Source organism: Vidua chalybeata, chromosome 5 (assembly GCF_026979565.1).
Source record: "Vidua chalybeata isolate OUT-0048 chromosome 5, bVidCha1 merged haplotype, whole genome shotgun sequence".
NCBI lineage: Eukaryota > Metazoa > Chordata > Aves > Passeriformes > Viduidae > Vidua > Vidua chalybeata.
In genome coordinates, this window is record NC_071534.1 from 25,462,326 (window position 1) to 25,476,972 (window position 14,647).

Below are 14,647 nucleotides of genomic sequence, written 5' to 3' on the forward strand. Positions count from 1 at the left end.
TGCTTGGGTCATAAAATCATAGAAACATTAAGGTTGGAAAAGACCTTCAAGCCCAGTCTTAGATAAAAAAAAACAAAAAACAAAAAAAAAAAAAAAAAAAAAAAAAAAAAAAAAAAAAAAAAGAAAACAAAACAAAACAAAAAAAAATTTTCTGGGTCACCCAAAAGATCCAGAGACTAAAGGGGCAGTTCTGGGCTGCTCTCTCCAACCTTTTTGTTGTCCATCTCCTCTGACTATAAACTTCATCTTGGGTTGGAGAAGTCTTTTGTTTCTAATATTTTTGTCTAAGGTTTCACTACAGTCAGCACACCTTGGCAAAAAGTTTTAGGTGAACTACAACAAAGTATTTTTCACAGGATGATATGAGTATCAAAGTATCAAAACTTGCTCAACCATATGGGACTAGAAGGGAAAAATCTGTTTAACAGTCATGTTTTGGACTAAATGTCCAAAGACAAGGAGGATGTGGGGTGTGTCCCTGTGCCACAGAATAAGCCAGCAGCATTCACTGAGTTTTGGGAACAATGGGAAAAGCATTGTTTAAATTGCCTGTCTCTCAGTAAGGCTGACATGGAATTGATATATATTTTATTGATCACTAGAAGTATCAGTGTGGCAACCAAGAACCAGCAATATACTTAACTTATATTGAGCCTGCAGAATAAAATACCAAATTTTCACTGGAATTAAGCAGGGTTTTCCTGGAATAAAGTCTGCAGGTCATAATACAAAGACATAGCAAACTATAAACACTGGAAGAATATATCTAACTTGGAAAGGTACCTTATGAGTTAGTGCTAAGTCTGTCACTGGCTCTAAATTAAAAACTATGTAGGCCTGTGTTAAAGATACTTAGACATGATCAGCTAAGTAATCAAAATTATTTACCTCCACGAGCAATGTGATCCTGTAGGCAGAATGTGATGCAATTAGAGAAAATGCAGAACTTTTTCTTATTAGAGAAAAATATGGACTAGAAATTAATGATTTCACTAACCCTTGAATAGCTGTTCAACATTTGGACACAGTTCCCCTTCCTTCCAAAAAGTCATGTGATAAACAAACCCCCTTCATTAGAGTGTTTGAGTCCAAGATTTCACATCCAACAGATTTCTATCTGAAATATTTACAGGTAATACAGAAACTTTTCAGGTTTCTAATTACTATATGAATTTTGGAAAGAAAACATTTTATAAATGAAAAGTCTGATATAATTCCATGAGGATTCCACAGAAATTTCCCTAGATCTTATATACTTCAGTGAAGATGGGTCTGTATGCTACAGTTTTAATTTAAATACTGTCGTAACTTCTGAAATACCATAATAGGAAATAATTTCCCATACAGTTCCATCACAAGTCTCCAAAAACTCCATGTAAGAATATTGTCAATTAAATTTCACAAGGCATCATCTCAAAGCCAGTGTATTACCTTGTAAATAAGAATTCCACTTCTAATCAACATGGCCAAGTATTTTACTTTCACAAGATGACATTAACTTATTATTTTTAAAACCAATGTCTTTAGCTATCTCTATTATTTTCAAGAGCAGAATATATGCCTCTGAAGGTTTTCTTTTACGTTACTCTATCACTACAAAACCAGAAATCTTTCCACTATAGCCATTAATGCCCATAACTCCACAAAAATATAGCTTTTTCCTGTACATGCCCAAAACACAACACATTTCTCAAAAGCGTGTTTTAAATTTAGTTAAAATAACACAATACAGCAGCCTAGACCAAACATGCCATGAGCTCATCTTTTTCAGCTTTGCAGAATCATTTCAGTTTTTATTTCTACATCTTTACTGCCTTTTGCCAAAATATATAGCACTGGCATCTCAGCATTTCTGGCCTGCATTAACAGAGGTTGGCTGCTTCGATTTCTCCTTGAAGTATTTGATAGGGATGGGGCAAGCCTCCAAAGGTAGGAGCTGAAGTTCAGACATGCATCTGCAAGGTAGCTGCTCATAGCATTTAGCCTTCCTCCAAGGAGTTATTTCTCATTTATTAATGAGAACTCTCTCTGCCCCCTTCTGAAGGGTAGAGTGTAGTTATTATCCCTGTTTCACAGATAGGGAAGCAGCACTGGGGTCACTTGCCTCAGCTGAAGTCCCAACCACCTCGCCTCCAGCCACGAGCCATTTTTACAGAGTGCTGCTCAAACTGACACCCTGCAGCGGGGACAGGCACCCCTCACAGAAAAAAGGGACTCAGCTGGGGCTGCACTCTGGCCTATTACCATCACATAATGGTCTCCCATTTCATTCCCAGTGCCCTCAGGTCTGCACCTGAATTACAGGGAATATAATCCAGTTCACTTCTTTTGAACTTTGGCTGCCCCACAGCCCCGGCAAGAACAGCAGCAACAGAGCAGCCAATGAAATCATGTCTGCTTCAAGTAAATGAACAGGTGTAATTTGGATACCATATACAAATCCCAAATGACTTGTGGACTTAACTTGAAAACTGGCAAAATGCTTAATTGTGTCACTGAATTGAGATCAGGGAGAAGATAAACTGGCTCCACAGAGCCAATGAGACTTTCACTGCTGGCTTCGCTGGGTCAGTGTTTGACTCCCAATGAAAAGAGAAGCTTCTTCCGTAAATCAGAAGATCCTTTACAGAATCTGATCTAATACTGAAAGAATTTGGAAAGGCAAACAGAAATTCAGCTCCCGGTGAACTTGTAGATTCAAATTACAATAAGGAAAGGAGTGGCACAGAAACTGGAACCCCTTTGCACAACTGGTCTTTAGGAAAATGAAGATAATGTGGAGTACATAACATGCTCCCAGAAGAGAAGCACCAGTAAGTCCCATCCCCAAGTGGCTGCCTTGTAAGCACTGGGCACTTCTGCTCAGAAATTATCAGGTTCATAAAAGTTACAGATGATTCCACCATGTACCATGTTCCTTTCCCCCCCCTCTAATTGCGTAAGTTAATAATGTTTGGGTTTACACTAACTGGAAAAAATGCATTAGCACAAAGGATTAAAAACATGCTCTATGCAAAGGCAAAAATTCATACAGTCCCTGCTTTGCTACGGCATGAGGAAAACTTTACCATGATGTGTAAATTTCTTGAAAAATACAAGTGTGCTTTTTCCTGGATGCTGGCTTTCTTGCATATTTTAAGATAGATGGTGAAGCATATGCCATCCTGTATACAGCAGTGATCTCCTCTCCTAGTATTGTCAATTAGGGTTGCAACATCAACTCCTGATATAGCGAGGAGCTGGCAAAAAAACCTGACAGCAACCTGTAATTGGCTGTGCTGTGCACCCTGCAACCCACTCACTGCAATATCCAGCACAAACGAGCGGCCATAAAAATGGGGCAGCTACCACTGGATTGCCTATTGCTTTCAGCAGATTGGAAATAACCCACGGAGCGATGTTTTGGTTGATTTGCTGGTTTATATGAGGGTGTGAAAACAGCTGAAGTTGTCCAGCTACAAAACAACAGCTCAGCCAGGAGCCACAGGTATCAGGGTAGCAGTGAAAGATGAGGAAAGCACAGAAATTGCTCTGGTAGGAGAGGTCTGATCCCATGAGGTGAGGGCAAGCCCAGCTCTGTGGGAATGTCAGTAGAGCAGGTAGCTCCTGGATAGCCCAAGAGTTTGCAATGCTGCTCCTGTTTCTGCACACTAAAGGGTTACACAGAGGAAGAGCTGCTGCTCCTTCGGGACTACAAATTGCTCAGGACTCAGAACAATTGCCTGCACTAAGTTGTTCTGCATTTCCAAACAATTATACTGTCTGTAGGGTTCTGAGCAGCGTTTGCATTGACATTTTGAAGAGGGGAAAAGCCATTTAATTCTTTCACTGATTGTCACTTTGGAAAACTGGCCTAGAGAGTTGTATCCTGTTCATCACTGCCTAGATATTTCACACCCTTCTGAAAACAAGTTCTCCCATCTTACACACAAGAAAAAAACAAACAAACAAGCAAAATTAAAAGTTAAAAGACAATAAATCGTTTTCCAATGAATTTTTTCAAGCTAAAGTAAGTAATACTATTATTAGAAAATCCTAATTTAAACAAGTAAGTGCATGTAACCTTCAAATGAAAAATAAATACAAGAAATATTTTCTCCAAATATTTCTGTTTAGCTGAACACAATTAAAGAAAACATTCAACCATTTTGACATCGTTTGTGTGCTTCTCCCCTGAGGCAGGGCTGCAGACAGAAGAGGAATTGTTCCAAATACCCATCAATCCCCAAAAAGCAAGGCCCAGCCATATAATTAGACATTGAACAAAAGGCTTATTTCTTTCTTCTTTCTATTTACAATAACTTTTACACAAATCCTTGGGTCCTTATTTAACTTTTATTGAAAAGAAAATGCTTGACATCTTCCCCAGGTACCTACTGAGCACCACTGAACTAGGACTTCAGGCTGTGACACACATACACCACTGTCCCATCCGTAAATATGCAAGTGCCACATCCATAAGTATCAATAAAAGGCTATTCCTTGAAACAGAGAGAGAAAAGTGCCTTCCAGCATAAGCCCAAAAACATAGATCACCAAATCCTCTGAATCTCTTTGAGGACTTTTGTCTAAATAAAACTGCATGGCAACCTCTGACTGCTAACTGAGTTTTAGAGACAGAAGGGCAAAGGATAGGAAAACCCCTTTTCAAGATGCAACTTGAGAAAACTGCTACAGGCTGTTCTAAATAAAGAACATGAGCGCTTCCTAAAGCCATCCTTACTAAATTGCCATTCTCCCAAGGGAAAAAGCAAAACAAAACAAATTCACATTGTTTTTGTGTTGCCATAGTCATGAATGTTAGCAGCAGTCCCCCTCACCACCACTGCAATTTTGGACCTGGAGGATGCAAGAGATGCTCAGCTCTCTCCAGATCATCTGGCAAGGAAGTCACCACCTTTACCATGCACTGCCACGGTTTGCCTTCCCTTTTCATGCCAGCTACCTGCCAGCCTGGGCTAAGAGCAAAAACCAAATGTTGCAAAGCCGGACACGAGTGATCTGAGCCAAATATGAGATCCAGGCACTCTGACACAGACTTACTCCAGAGTAACCATTTAATCCCTCTACCTCAAGTCTCTCTAATTGAAAAAAAAAAAAAAAAAAAAAAAAAAAAAAAAAAAAAAAAAAAGGTAGCAACTATCAATCACCTACTTTGTAGGTCATAAGCCCTCAGGGAGATGAAACATGTGTATATGCACACATGTTAACGCTGATTAATTTTCCCTGTGCAAACATACCCCTTTTTCTTCTTCATTGCCCCTCCTCTCATTATATCAGCAGCCTCATCTGGAGGAGGACGAGGAACTGCTGACAGCTGAAGTATTTTCTGCAGTTGATCTTTTGAGATTCAGAAATGCAACCACTCAACACAGCCCTGTGTTCAGCTGACTGTTTCCTTAATAGCTTTGCTCTTTCATGTGTTTCCTCATTTTCTGTTACATGAATTTAAAGCAATCTGATTTCCAAGTTAATTTGAAATGATGCAGGATCCATTAGTTGAGGGTATCATTTGCAAAATAACTCTGAGAGACATCTTTCACTCACTCCACTTTCAGGTGTACCCTCAGCTAACAAAGGCAGGGCTAGTGATGTGAACAAAGTCAGCAGAATTTGACCTAAAATGCATGTCTGTGTACAGAGGCACAGGAATACAGAGCCCAACTGCATAAGGGCCTCATAACACATGCAATAGCTCCTCCACAGCCTGAGGTTTACACTGATGAGCAGCCTTTCTGTCACAGTGCCTACACCAGTAACAATCAGAATATATATCTGTAAGTATTTTTCTTAGGATGTTTGGATGCACAATTCCTGAGGAACAGAATTTAAATGTTTTGTGGAATAAAGCTTCTGTTTCAGTTGTCACAAAGTAACCCAGGGTGAAACTGAGGACTTCTCTTTTGTCATCAGCTCTGCAATGGAAGTTCCCATGAGATGTAACAGTGGCTGGCCCCCTGCACCAAGGGAAGAATTGGGATTTCTAACTTGCAGCATCCAAGACACAGCATTCACTTATGCTCATGCATGGAACAAACTATACTGGCACAAGTTTCCCAGAGATGTTGTGGAATCTCCCTCTTTGGACATATTCAAAAGGTGTTTGTACCTGGTCTCAGGCAACTGGCTCTGCTTGCCCAGGGGATTAGGACCAGACAACCTCCCTAGGTCCTTTCCAGCCTCAACCACCCTGTGTTTCTGTCAAATGGGCAATGGTCTGGTGCATCCTGGATGAATGGCCGCTGACTGCCACTGCAGCCTCTGGTGTAGACACTGTGGACATGTCACAAGTAACACCTCAAAGCTGTCCCTGCATAAATGCAATTGGAAGCACCCAGACAACTGAAGTGACAATTGTTAGAGGCTGCAAGCTGAGGGGAATTCCACAGCACTGGCTGAGGGATAGAGAAGTGGTTGGATTTTCCTCCTCCTGTTCAATAAGTGCAAATCTCCACTCTTATGTGTGTATGCAATCAATAGCTCACAGGCAGGAGCCCATGTGCATATCCCACAACTGAATCCAGGAGCCTTTTTAAGACAGAAAAGTCTCCTTTTTATTTACTGACCACCTAATGGAGTGGGAAAGCTGAACAAGAAGCTAATAAAAACATGACAGGCTAACTTTCCAGCTGCTGTCTTTAAGATAAAATCATTGAGGAATTTGATTTGATAATGCTACCAAGAAAAAGAGCCTTGGAGGACAATCCTCAAGAAACACCACCTCATCTCTGTATTAAGCTGTGTCAAGCACACAAAAAAAACCTGTGTTTAAAAAGAAAAGCAAGGATTTTGAGTAGCTTTGCTCCTGCCAAGCAATCTGCTCTCAGCTGACTATAAAATCTCTCATGCTGTAACGCCAAAACTCCCAGGCAGAGAACACACTGACTCGCAATATAATGTTTGAAGTACTTAAAAGGGAAGAAGCAATCATGCCTGCTTTCAGAAAATGAGATGGTGGTCTCATTAGCAAAAAAAAAAAATTCAATTGCAATAGTTACCTCGGCATGTAAAGGACTCGCTCTGCAACCACAAATCCCACCCTGAAGAAGAGGTTGCTGGCTGGGATGAATGGGAAAACCAGGAACAACAAGCCAACCAAAACTTCTTTGTGTTCCAGTTTCTGCAATAATACAAAATTAAACAATATCAACTAAAAAAATCAACTTGTTTCACCTCTAACTTTTTTGAGGGTCATAAAAAAAGCAACTTAGATTAACATTTGGCATGTTTCTGCATTTAAAAGAAATTTTTACAAGACGCTAATCTTAGATATTTATGCACTCCTGGTGCATCTAATATGCCCAGAAAGTGTACAAACACTACCCACTGTGTGTATTATTACCCTTGGTATCTTTTCCAAGGTCAGCTCTACCACATGCAAGGCACAGCTATCACCTAAGATATAACCCATATTGGTAATATGTAAGTATAGAGTAGTGTGAATGTATACATTAGCATGTCTATGACAGTGTGACTGTATGTAAATACACAAATGCATATCACATACACACAGACTGCTGCGTTCAATCCTAAATGTTTATAACAGAGAAAAAGCTGTTCAATCAGTCACATTTTGTGTAAAGAAAACTAGCCCCAAGTGACACATTAATGCAGTCATTTTATCTCTTTCAAGGAAAATATCTGCACTTGAAATTATACTTTCGCACACAGGTCTCCATACTCATACAGAGTCAGAAATCCGAGACGTGCTGTATGCTAAAATTAATATTTTTCACTTGAGCTCAGTTAATGCCCTCCACTTGTACTCACTTTAATGTTAGCTGACTCTTTGAGGAGGAATGGAATTACCACATGCAATTCAAACCAACTGTGATTCGTGGGGCCAACACAAGTGTCGGGGATGCAGTGGCCACTCATCCTGCCATGGAGAGACCCAAGTTTCCTGAGCAAGCTGAGTTTCAGGTTTAGCTCCACCCTAAGAGGGTAAATCAGCTCTTGCTTCTCAAAGAATGACACCAGGATAGAAGTGTAGCTTTAGGCCTGTTCAATCACCCAGGCAGACACCTGTGCTCTCCTGGCTCGGATACTGCTTCTCACTGTCTGCAGACATCCTGAGAAGCTTTGTCATGCTCAGAAACAGATGCAACCAGAATCACTTAATGGTTGCAGAACTTTCTAATTGTTGTGGGCAATTTCTCAGTTTTGGAGAGCAAATTGACTTCTCTTTGCCAGAGGGAGCTACATTTAGAAATGTTGAATAAGATTTTTGAGTAGAGAAATGGAGCCCAATCAATGATGAGGGGCCAAGCAGTACAAACTGCCTTGCTTTTGCACAGACTGAAACAGCAGTTACCACTGGTCTAGACAGTGGCTGAAATTCTGGAGTTCTACTACTGAAATATATTCATCCTATTCTGTGGGAAAGACAATGGGCCTTTTCTGTGGGTACCAAAAGCAAGGGTACAAGTCAGGAGGCTCTGATGTCACTTTAGAGGAGCTGAACCACAGGATCACAAGAAAGTGCAAGGATTTCTCCTGGCTGAAAGAGGAATCATGAGGCAGAGAGAGGAGTAGAATTCACATCTCCGAACTCCTTTATCAATATGTGTTTTAAATAGCACCACAGTTATCTATAGTACTCCTATTATCCACTTTTTCAGTATCTTGGATTCACAGTTACTAGTGCCTACATGCAGTCACAACAGCATCTAAAGCACATTATTCTCAGAGCTGAAGGAGACATCAATCCATAAAGATGATGAGCAGAGGTGCCTGGTAATTATGACAGAAAATTGAATAGGAAAAAGAAAAAGGATTAAAAATTTCTTCTCAACTCTGAATCAAAACTACCAGTTCCAGCTCAACTTCAACTTCCCTCCCCACCCAGATCTGGAAATATACTCCATTTTTCTCCTGCCATTTGACTCTCCCTTCCCACTTTGTCTGACCTGATTATGGTGCCCATCTTCTGCTACCACTGTACCCCAGGGGTTCGACCCTAAGGTCCATGAGGCACAACAAGGTATGTTGGGCCTAAGGGAGTGTACTGGTAGCAAATACAACGTTCTCCGTCCCCAGTATACACACTTGCTTTCAAACAAACCAGCTATCAAATATTTCTGCAGCTGTTGATCATTAAATCAATAATTGGGAAAACAATCTCTAGTTAAACATCTCTAGGAAGGACATGGTGTTATTTAAGGCTGCAGCATTGCAGATAAGCAAAGGAAACTGAATGCTAGAGAAAGACAAATAAAACTTGTACATCAACTGGCAAAGAGGAAAATGTGGGAATTTGCTCAGCTAAAGGATCAAATGGTTCCGCATGCCCTTTTTCTCCCCATAACAAGTCATGACTCTGTGCTAATGCCACTGAGAGCTGCCAACTCAGTCCCTTGGGCAGGGCTCAGAGATTGGAACCCAGCACACACAAACCAGCCTCATGGAGCAGCAGAACCCTCCATGGTGCTCCTTATTTCTGAAACAAAAAATACCTGACAGTGCCCTTTTTTAAGCATTCCATTAAGGCAAAGGCTTTTGGAAAGAGCTGGTCCTTGAAGGCCAGGCTTCAGCTGGTTTTGTGCTACGTGTGGTCGTGCCTGTGAGCCACTTGTGGGGCTGCAGGAACAGAGGGCAGCAGCATCTCCCATGCAACACAAGCCATAGGAAATTCCCTCCACGTGTTTTTCTAAATAAAATAAATCCAACCTATACATAAGCTGTTATATTTTCCTGGCAAAGAAAAAAAAAAAGAAATATTAGGACCATTTATTTGGTTTAGCTACTTGGGTCATATGATCCCACTTGAGATAGCTGAGGTAAAGGTGTCAGAATCAGAATCTTCCAGGTGCCCAGAGCAGTAGTAAAAGCTTTTAAAGAGTAATAGGCAATTTTGTTTGTCTTCCTTTCTCCTTAAAATAAAATAGCTAGGATTAGAAATTATAGATCACTGCATTCAGAGAGACAATTCCTTTTCTCTTAAAGACAGTTATTTCTTTTGGAAATACAAAGCTTGTCTTTCTGTCACTGTAGTCTCTGGTGGGGGGGGGAATCAACAAACACATTTGAATTAACTTTAGAATGATTTCTCTTGTCAAAGACAAACCAATTTCAAATCAAAATAGCATTTTTATAGTAAATAGCTTGGTGGGAGGGAGGAGTTCTGAAATTCACATCTAACTCATTACAATTAGGCCTTCATTATACTGTAACAAAAAAACCCCACCAATAAAACAACAAACCAAACCAAAAACTGATTTAAAAAAAGAGCTTTCTAACTTTCTTTTCACTGACTTATCAAAGAACTAAAGAAAACTATTTCTCCCAAGGGCAATGCAAAAAAAAGTGTCCCACTGTCTCAAACAGAATATCAAAGAATCACTCCAAGGTCAAACATGATCAATACAGCAATAAATCTCAAAAATTACTTCCTTAGCAATTTGGGGGGAAAAGAAGAAATTCTAGAATTTACAACTGAAGAGGTCTTTCCATTTTACATGTAACACATATTCCTGAGCCATAAATAAGTATTTGCTGCCTACCACTAAAGCACAAGTCTTCTACAAGGCAGAGCCCTCTAAGTGTGAGTGCAGGAGGTGCACAGGTCACTTCAACATAACTGCCATAACTATGGGCTTGCATAAGCCCACCACCAATTCCTTACTTTTCCCCTGGGGGAAGCATGGTCTGAAGTGCCAGATCCATGAAGTCTGCACTGTGCTGACAGGACTGATATTCACATCACCTGGCACCTCCAAGGGCTGAGGCACTGAAAAGCAGAGCTGTGAGGACAGCATTTCTCCTGGCTGGACTAAGCTGCACCTCAGGGAAGACAGCAGCTGGGCAAACAAATCCAAGCAAATTCCATTCTGCTCTACCTCGGAATGTTTCTGAAAGTGTTTATACGTGCTTGCCTGTTTGATGGAAAGGCAATCAAATGGGTTTCGTTCCTTCCTCTAACAGTATTTTTTGAGACTGAGACAAGTGTCACCTCTCCACCCTTTAGATTCAACAGCTCCATGGAGTAAAGACCTCCATCCTACCAAAGGCTTCAATCCCTGTGACAGGGAGCTCTGGATGGCCCATTGCAGGCAGTGAGATGTTCTGCTTGGAACACCTGACTGCATGTGCAGAAAAGCTGCATCCAGGAAGGTTGGCAGTGCACAGCTGCATAAAAGCAATGATTGCTATTCACATTTTCAAATGCTTCCAGGCCTAGGAGGTAAGTGCATTATCCATCAAAAGAGACACAGAGACTCAGAGAAGCTGCATGACTCTCTGCAGACCACAGACAGAGGATGACATTTCTTCAGTTTATTCCTAACATCCACTTGTACAAACCCTTGATTAAACCCTTCAGCTTATTCCTAAAATCCATTTGCACACAACACTGCTTCATCTATTCCTGCTGTAGCACTCTCTCATGAAGGTACAAGTGGCTCAGCAATGTGACTCCTCACCAGCCTCCATCAAGCCACTGGCAGCACCTCACCTGGCAAGAGGTCAGCATCTGCAAACACCCACTCTTGCACTTTCCACACACACAGCATTAACAATAAAAGGGTTGGTGTAGAAGCATGTCAATTTCACTCTCCATTCAAGCATAAGGTGATAAAAAGAAAGCGTTAAGCTAATCAGGAATTAACCCTAGGGATTGATTCCTTCAAAGGAAAAAAAAAAAATCTCTCTGGTTCTAAAGCTCACAGGAGCTCTGGGTGTTTCCAAGTCCCACCTGGTGCACACACAGATGTGCCATGGCAGAGCTGTACCATGCTCCATGCACTATCAGCATGCTCTCTTTCAGGTCACCAGCAGAAATCTGGAAGGGACACACACATCTTTATCTACTATGACCAAACAGGAGGGCACTGTGGAGCTGTGGTTATTTCACTCTGCTGCTTGTGCCACTGCTTCCAAGTGAATGATGCCAACAGTCAGGTGTCAACAGATGGTCTGAAAAACTCAAGCATTTGGTAAGCAAAAGATAACTTACCACCTTCAAAACTGGCTCAGACACCTGTCTTAATCAGCTTGCTCCTAGAAAAAGAGCCACAAATTCTGTAATCACTACACTTTATAGGAGTTTTATTTTCTCATCTCATTAAAAAAAAAAAAAAATTAAAAATCAACATCTTCAGTAGCATCAGCTAGTTGAATGCCAGGCTTAGTAACTCACTCATTTCCTAAAATAACTAAATTTTTCTTGGTGATCATCTAGTTTTGATAGAAATAGCCATGGATTTCTAATGCTATTTTGATAATCACTGCTGACTGTTTATTAACTACCTGACACACTGACACTATTTCAAGTATTTGGCAACAACAGAAACTACTTTCCAGTTCACCAGCAGCAGCACCTCTTCAGGTGCTAGTGCACAGGCAAACATACACCAGAAACTGAAACATACAGTCAGAATCTGAAACCAAAACCCTGGAAAGGAGCACTGGCTTCCTCACCCAGCATTATCTGAAGAGAATTCCTCAGCATATGTCTCAGACCACCCTAACAAGATCATTCCCTCCCTGTTTCCAGAAGGAAGGAAGTCCTGGTCTGTACCAGGCAAAACAGCACGGTTTTCAGAAATGCTGAAAATGCCTAAAAACTTTACCTGCATGAGAATTGCAGGTGCCCAACACCTCTGGAAATCTGACTTTCAGTTATGGAATTAAAGCAGAAAGCAGTCCTTTCCCATTCCCGGAACAGGCCACAGAAATATATCCCATAATATGTCATATTTTATATTAGCATCTTAGAGTAAAATTTTCATATCTGCTATTTTCTTTTTCCCTGTAGAAGTCAGCTACCCATCCATTCAGCTGTGTGTTTATGGTCTTTCTCACCCAGGTTTCTGAAATTCCCTTAAGATATAAGCTCATTTTCCCAATCCTTAATCTCTGCAACCTCTAATTCCACTTGACAAGCCAATTTGAGCAGGATGAAGAAGCACACAAATCTTTGAAAGGGAAGTGGAACATTCCAAAAGGAAATAGGAAAATCAACAAATTGCTCCAGGAATTAGAATAATCCTTTTCACCTTGTGGTTGCTTTTCCCTCTTCCCTTTCATTTTGTGACTGCAGGCTGCCTGACTAGGTGGGGAAAACAAAAAAAAAAAACAAAACAGGTAAAATTCAATGCACAAATTTGCAGTTCATAAAAGCACAATCTTTGAAAAAGCAACTCAGTTCATGGTAAATGAACCTTGAGAAGGTAACATGGAACAAGAAGAGCCTAACACAAAAAAACCCACACAATAGCTTAGCACCTCAATGTTTAACTAAGGCCAAGTAGCCACAATGAACAATTATTACCTCTCCCAGCTGTAAATTTCTTGCTCCTCATTTCACCTGCACTCTCCTGCTCACCCCTACTACTGTGCCATTTCAAAACCTTTCATCTCTGAGTAGGCCTTGAGATACTAACTCAAATCAGAAGAAGAAAATGGCAGAATAAAAGGAGTAATTCAGCCTCAATATGTTGAAAATGGCAGACCTACCTGCCCCCGTGATAATTACCTACACCATGCTGCAGGCAGTAAGAGCCCATTTGGTGAGATGCTGAATATATTCATATAGTGAGCCAAATCAGAACTACTTCAAGCTGTGGTTATATTTACTCACAGTACCACGCTCCAAACCTGTTATTTTCAAACATCTACTGAGCAAAAGAAAATCTGATGCACAAGGTATTTTGACAGTTCTTGTGGTTGCTTTTTAATCCAAAGCAGCAGTCACAGACAAAGGCAGCTTTTCCCTTTAGCTTAGGTCTGTCAGCTGGCACAGCGAGCTCCCTGGGAAGACTTCCCTGCTCCTCCCAGCCCCACCAGGAACCGCTCGCAGCTGATGCGGTTGCAGCACTTGACAGAGCAGAAACGCGGCCGGCGAGCTCGGGGTGCCTGCAAGGGGCTCCCCTCTTCCTCCAGATTTCACTGAACAGAGTCTTTCTGGCTTATTGCTCTCTCCCTGCAGCAAATATTAACAACAGAAGCAGCACAGAAAAAAATCACTGCAAAGGATTAAGAACATCAGTCCTGACCTTCTCTCTATGTGGAAGGAATTCAAGTGGCCCTCAGGAAAATGAAAGCAGGATTTATTTTAAATGGACCTTTTATGGAAATGACTATGGTTTCCAGCTCATCAGACAGACTCCATCAATAAATAGTCTTATTCACCTTGCTGTGCCTTTGAAGCAGGTATTGTTCTGGAAGTGTTGTGGCATATAAATTTTGCTAGGCATACTTTCTAACTATGCTAGTATTGCTGTAGAATATTATAAAAGGCAATTGCTCCCCAGAAAGGTCCATAAGCTGTGATTTATTAATGAAATGCCAAACCTGGGAAAGGAGGCAAAGGTCTCGTGAGTGCAGGGTAAAGTAAATAGCATGACAAAATACACATAATGAGTGCTAGCAAAAACAACAGAAACATGCACACAAAGAGAAGATGCAAATGCATTCCTCTCCTGGATGGTACTGAACGTTGTCAGCCAAGAAATTCAGTCTGAAAGTCACTGAAGAATATGCTCAGATGCTATCCATACATATAATCCACCAGATAAATGGCAATATGATGCCAATTACAGCACGAAATAAAGTAATCACAATATGGTATAAAATGCCCTGTCTTGACTAAGAAGCACCATGCAGGGAAATTCAAAGAGGCAGCATCACCTTTAAAATTAGATCTGAA

At 40.9% G+C, this 14,647-nt stretch overlaps 1 protein-coding gene across 1 annotated transcript in view; it reads right to left on the reverse strand.

Moving 5' to 3' along the window:
- TMTC1 (transmembrane O-mannosyltransferase targeting cadherins 1) overlaps positions 1 to 14,647 on the reverse strand; it is a 134,816-nt gene that overhangs the window by 53,441 nt on the left and 66,728 nt on the right. Inside the window, exon 9 of the mRNA XM_053943144.1 lies at positions 6,999 to 7,120. Within this exon, the coding sequence (XP_053799119.1) occupies positions 6,999 to 7,120 (122 nt within the window). The remainder of the gene's footprint in view (positions 1 to 6,998; positions 7,121 to 14,647) is intronic.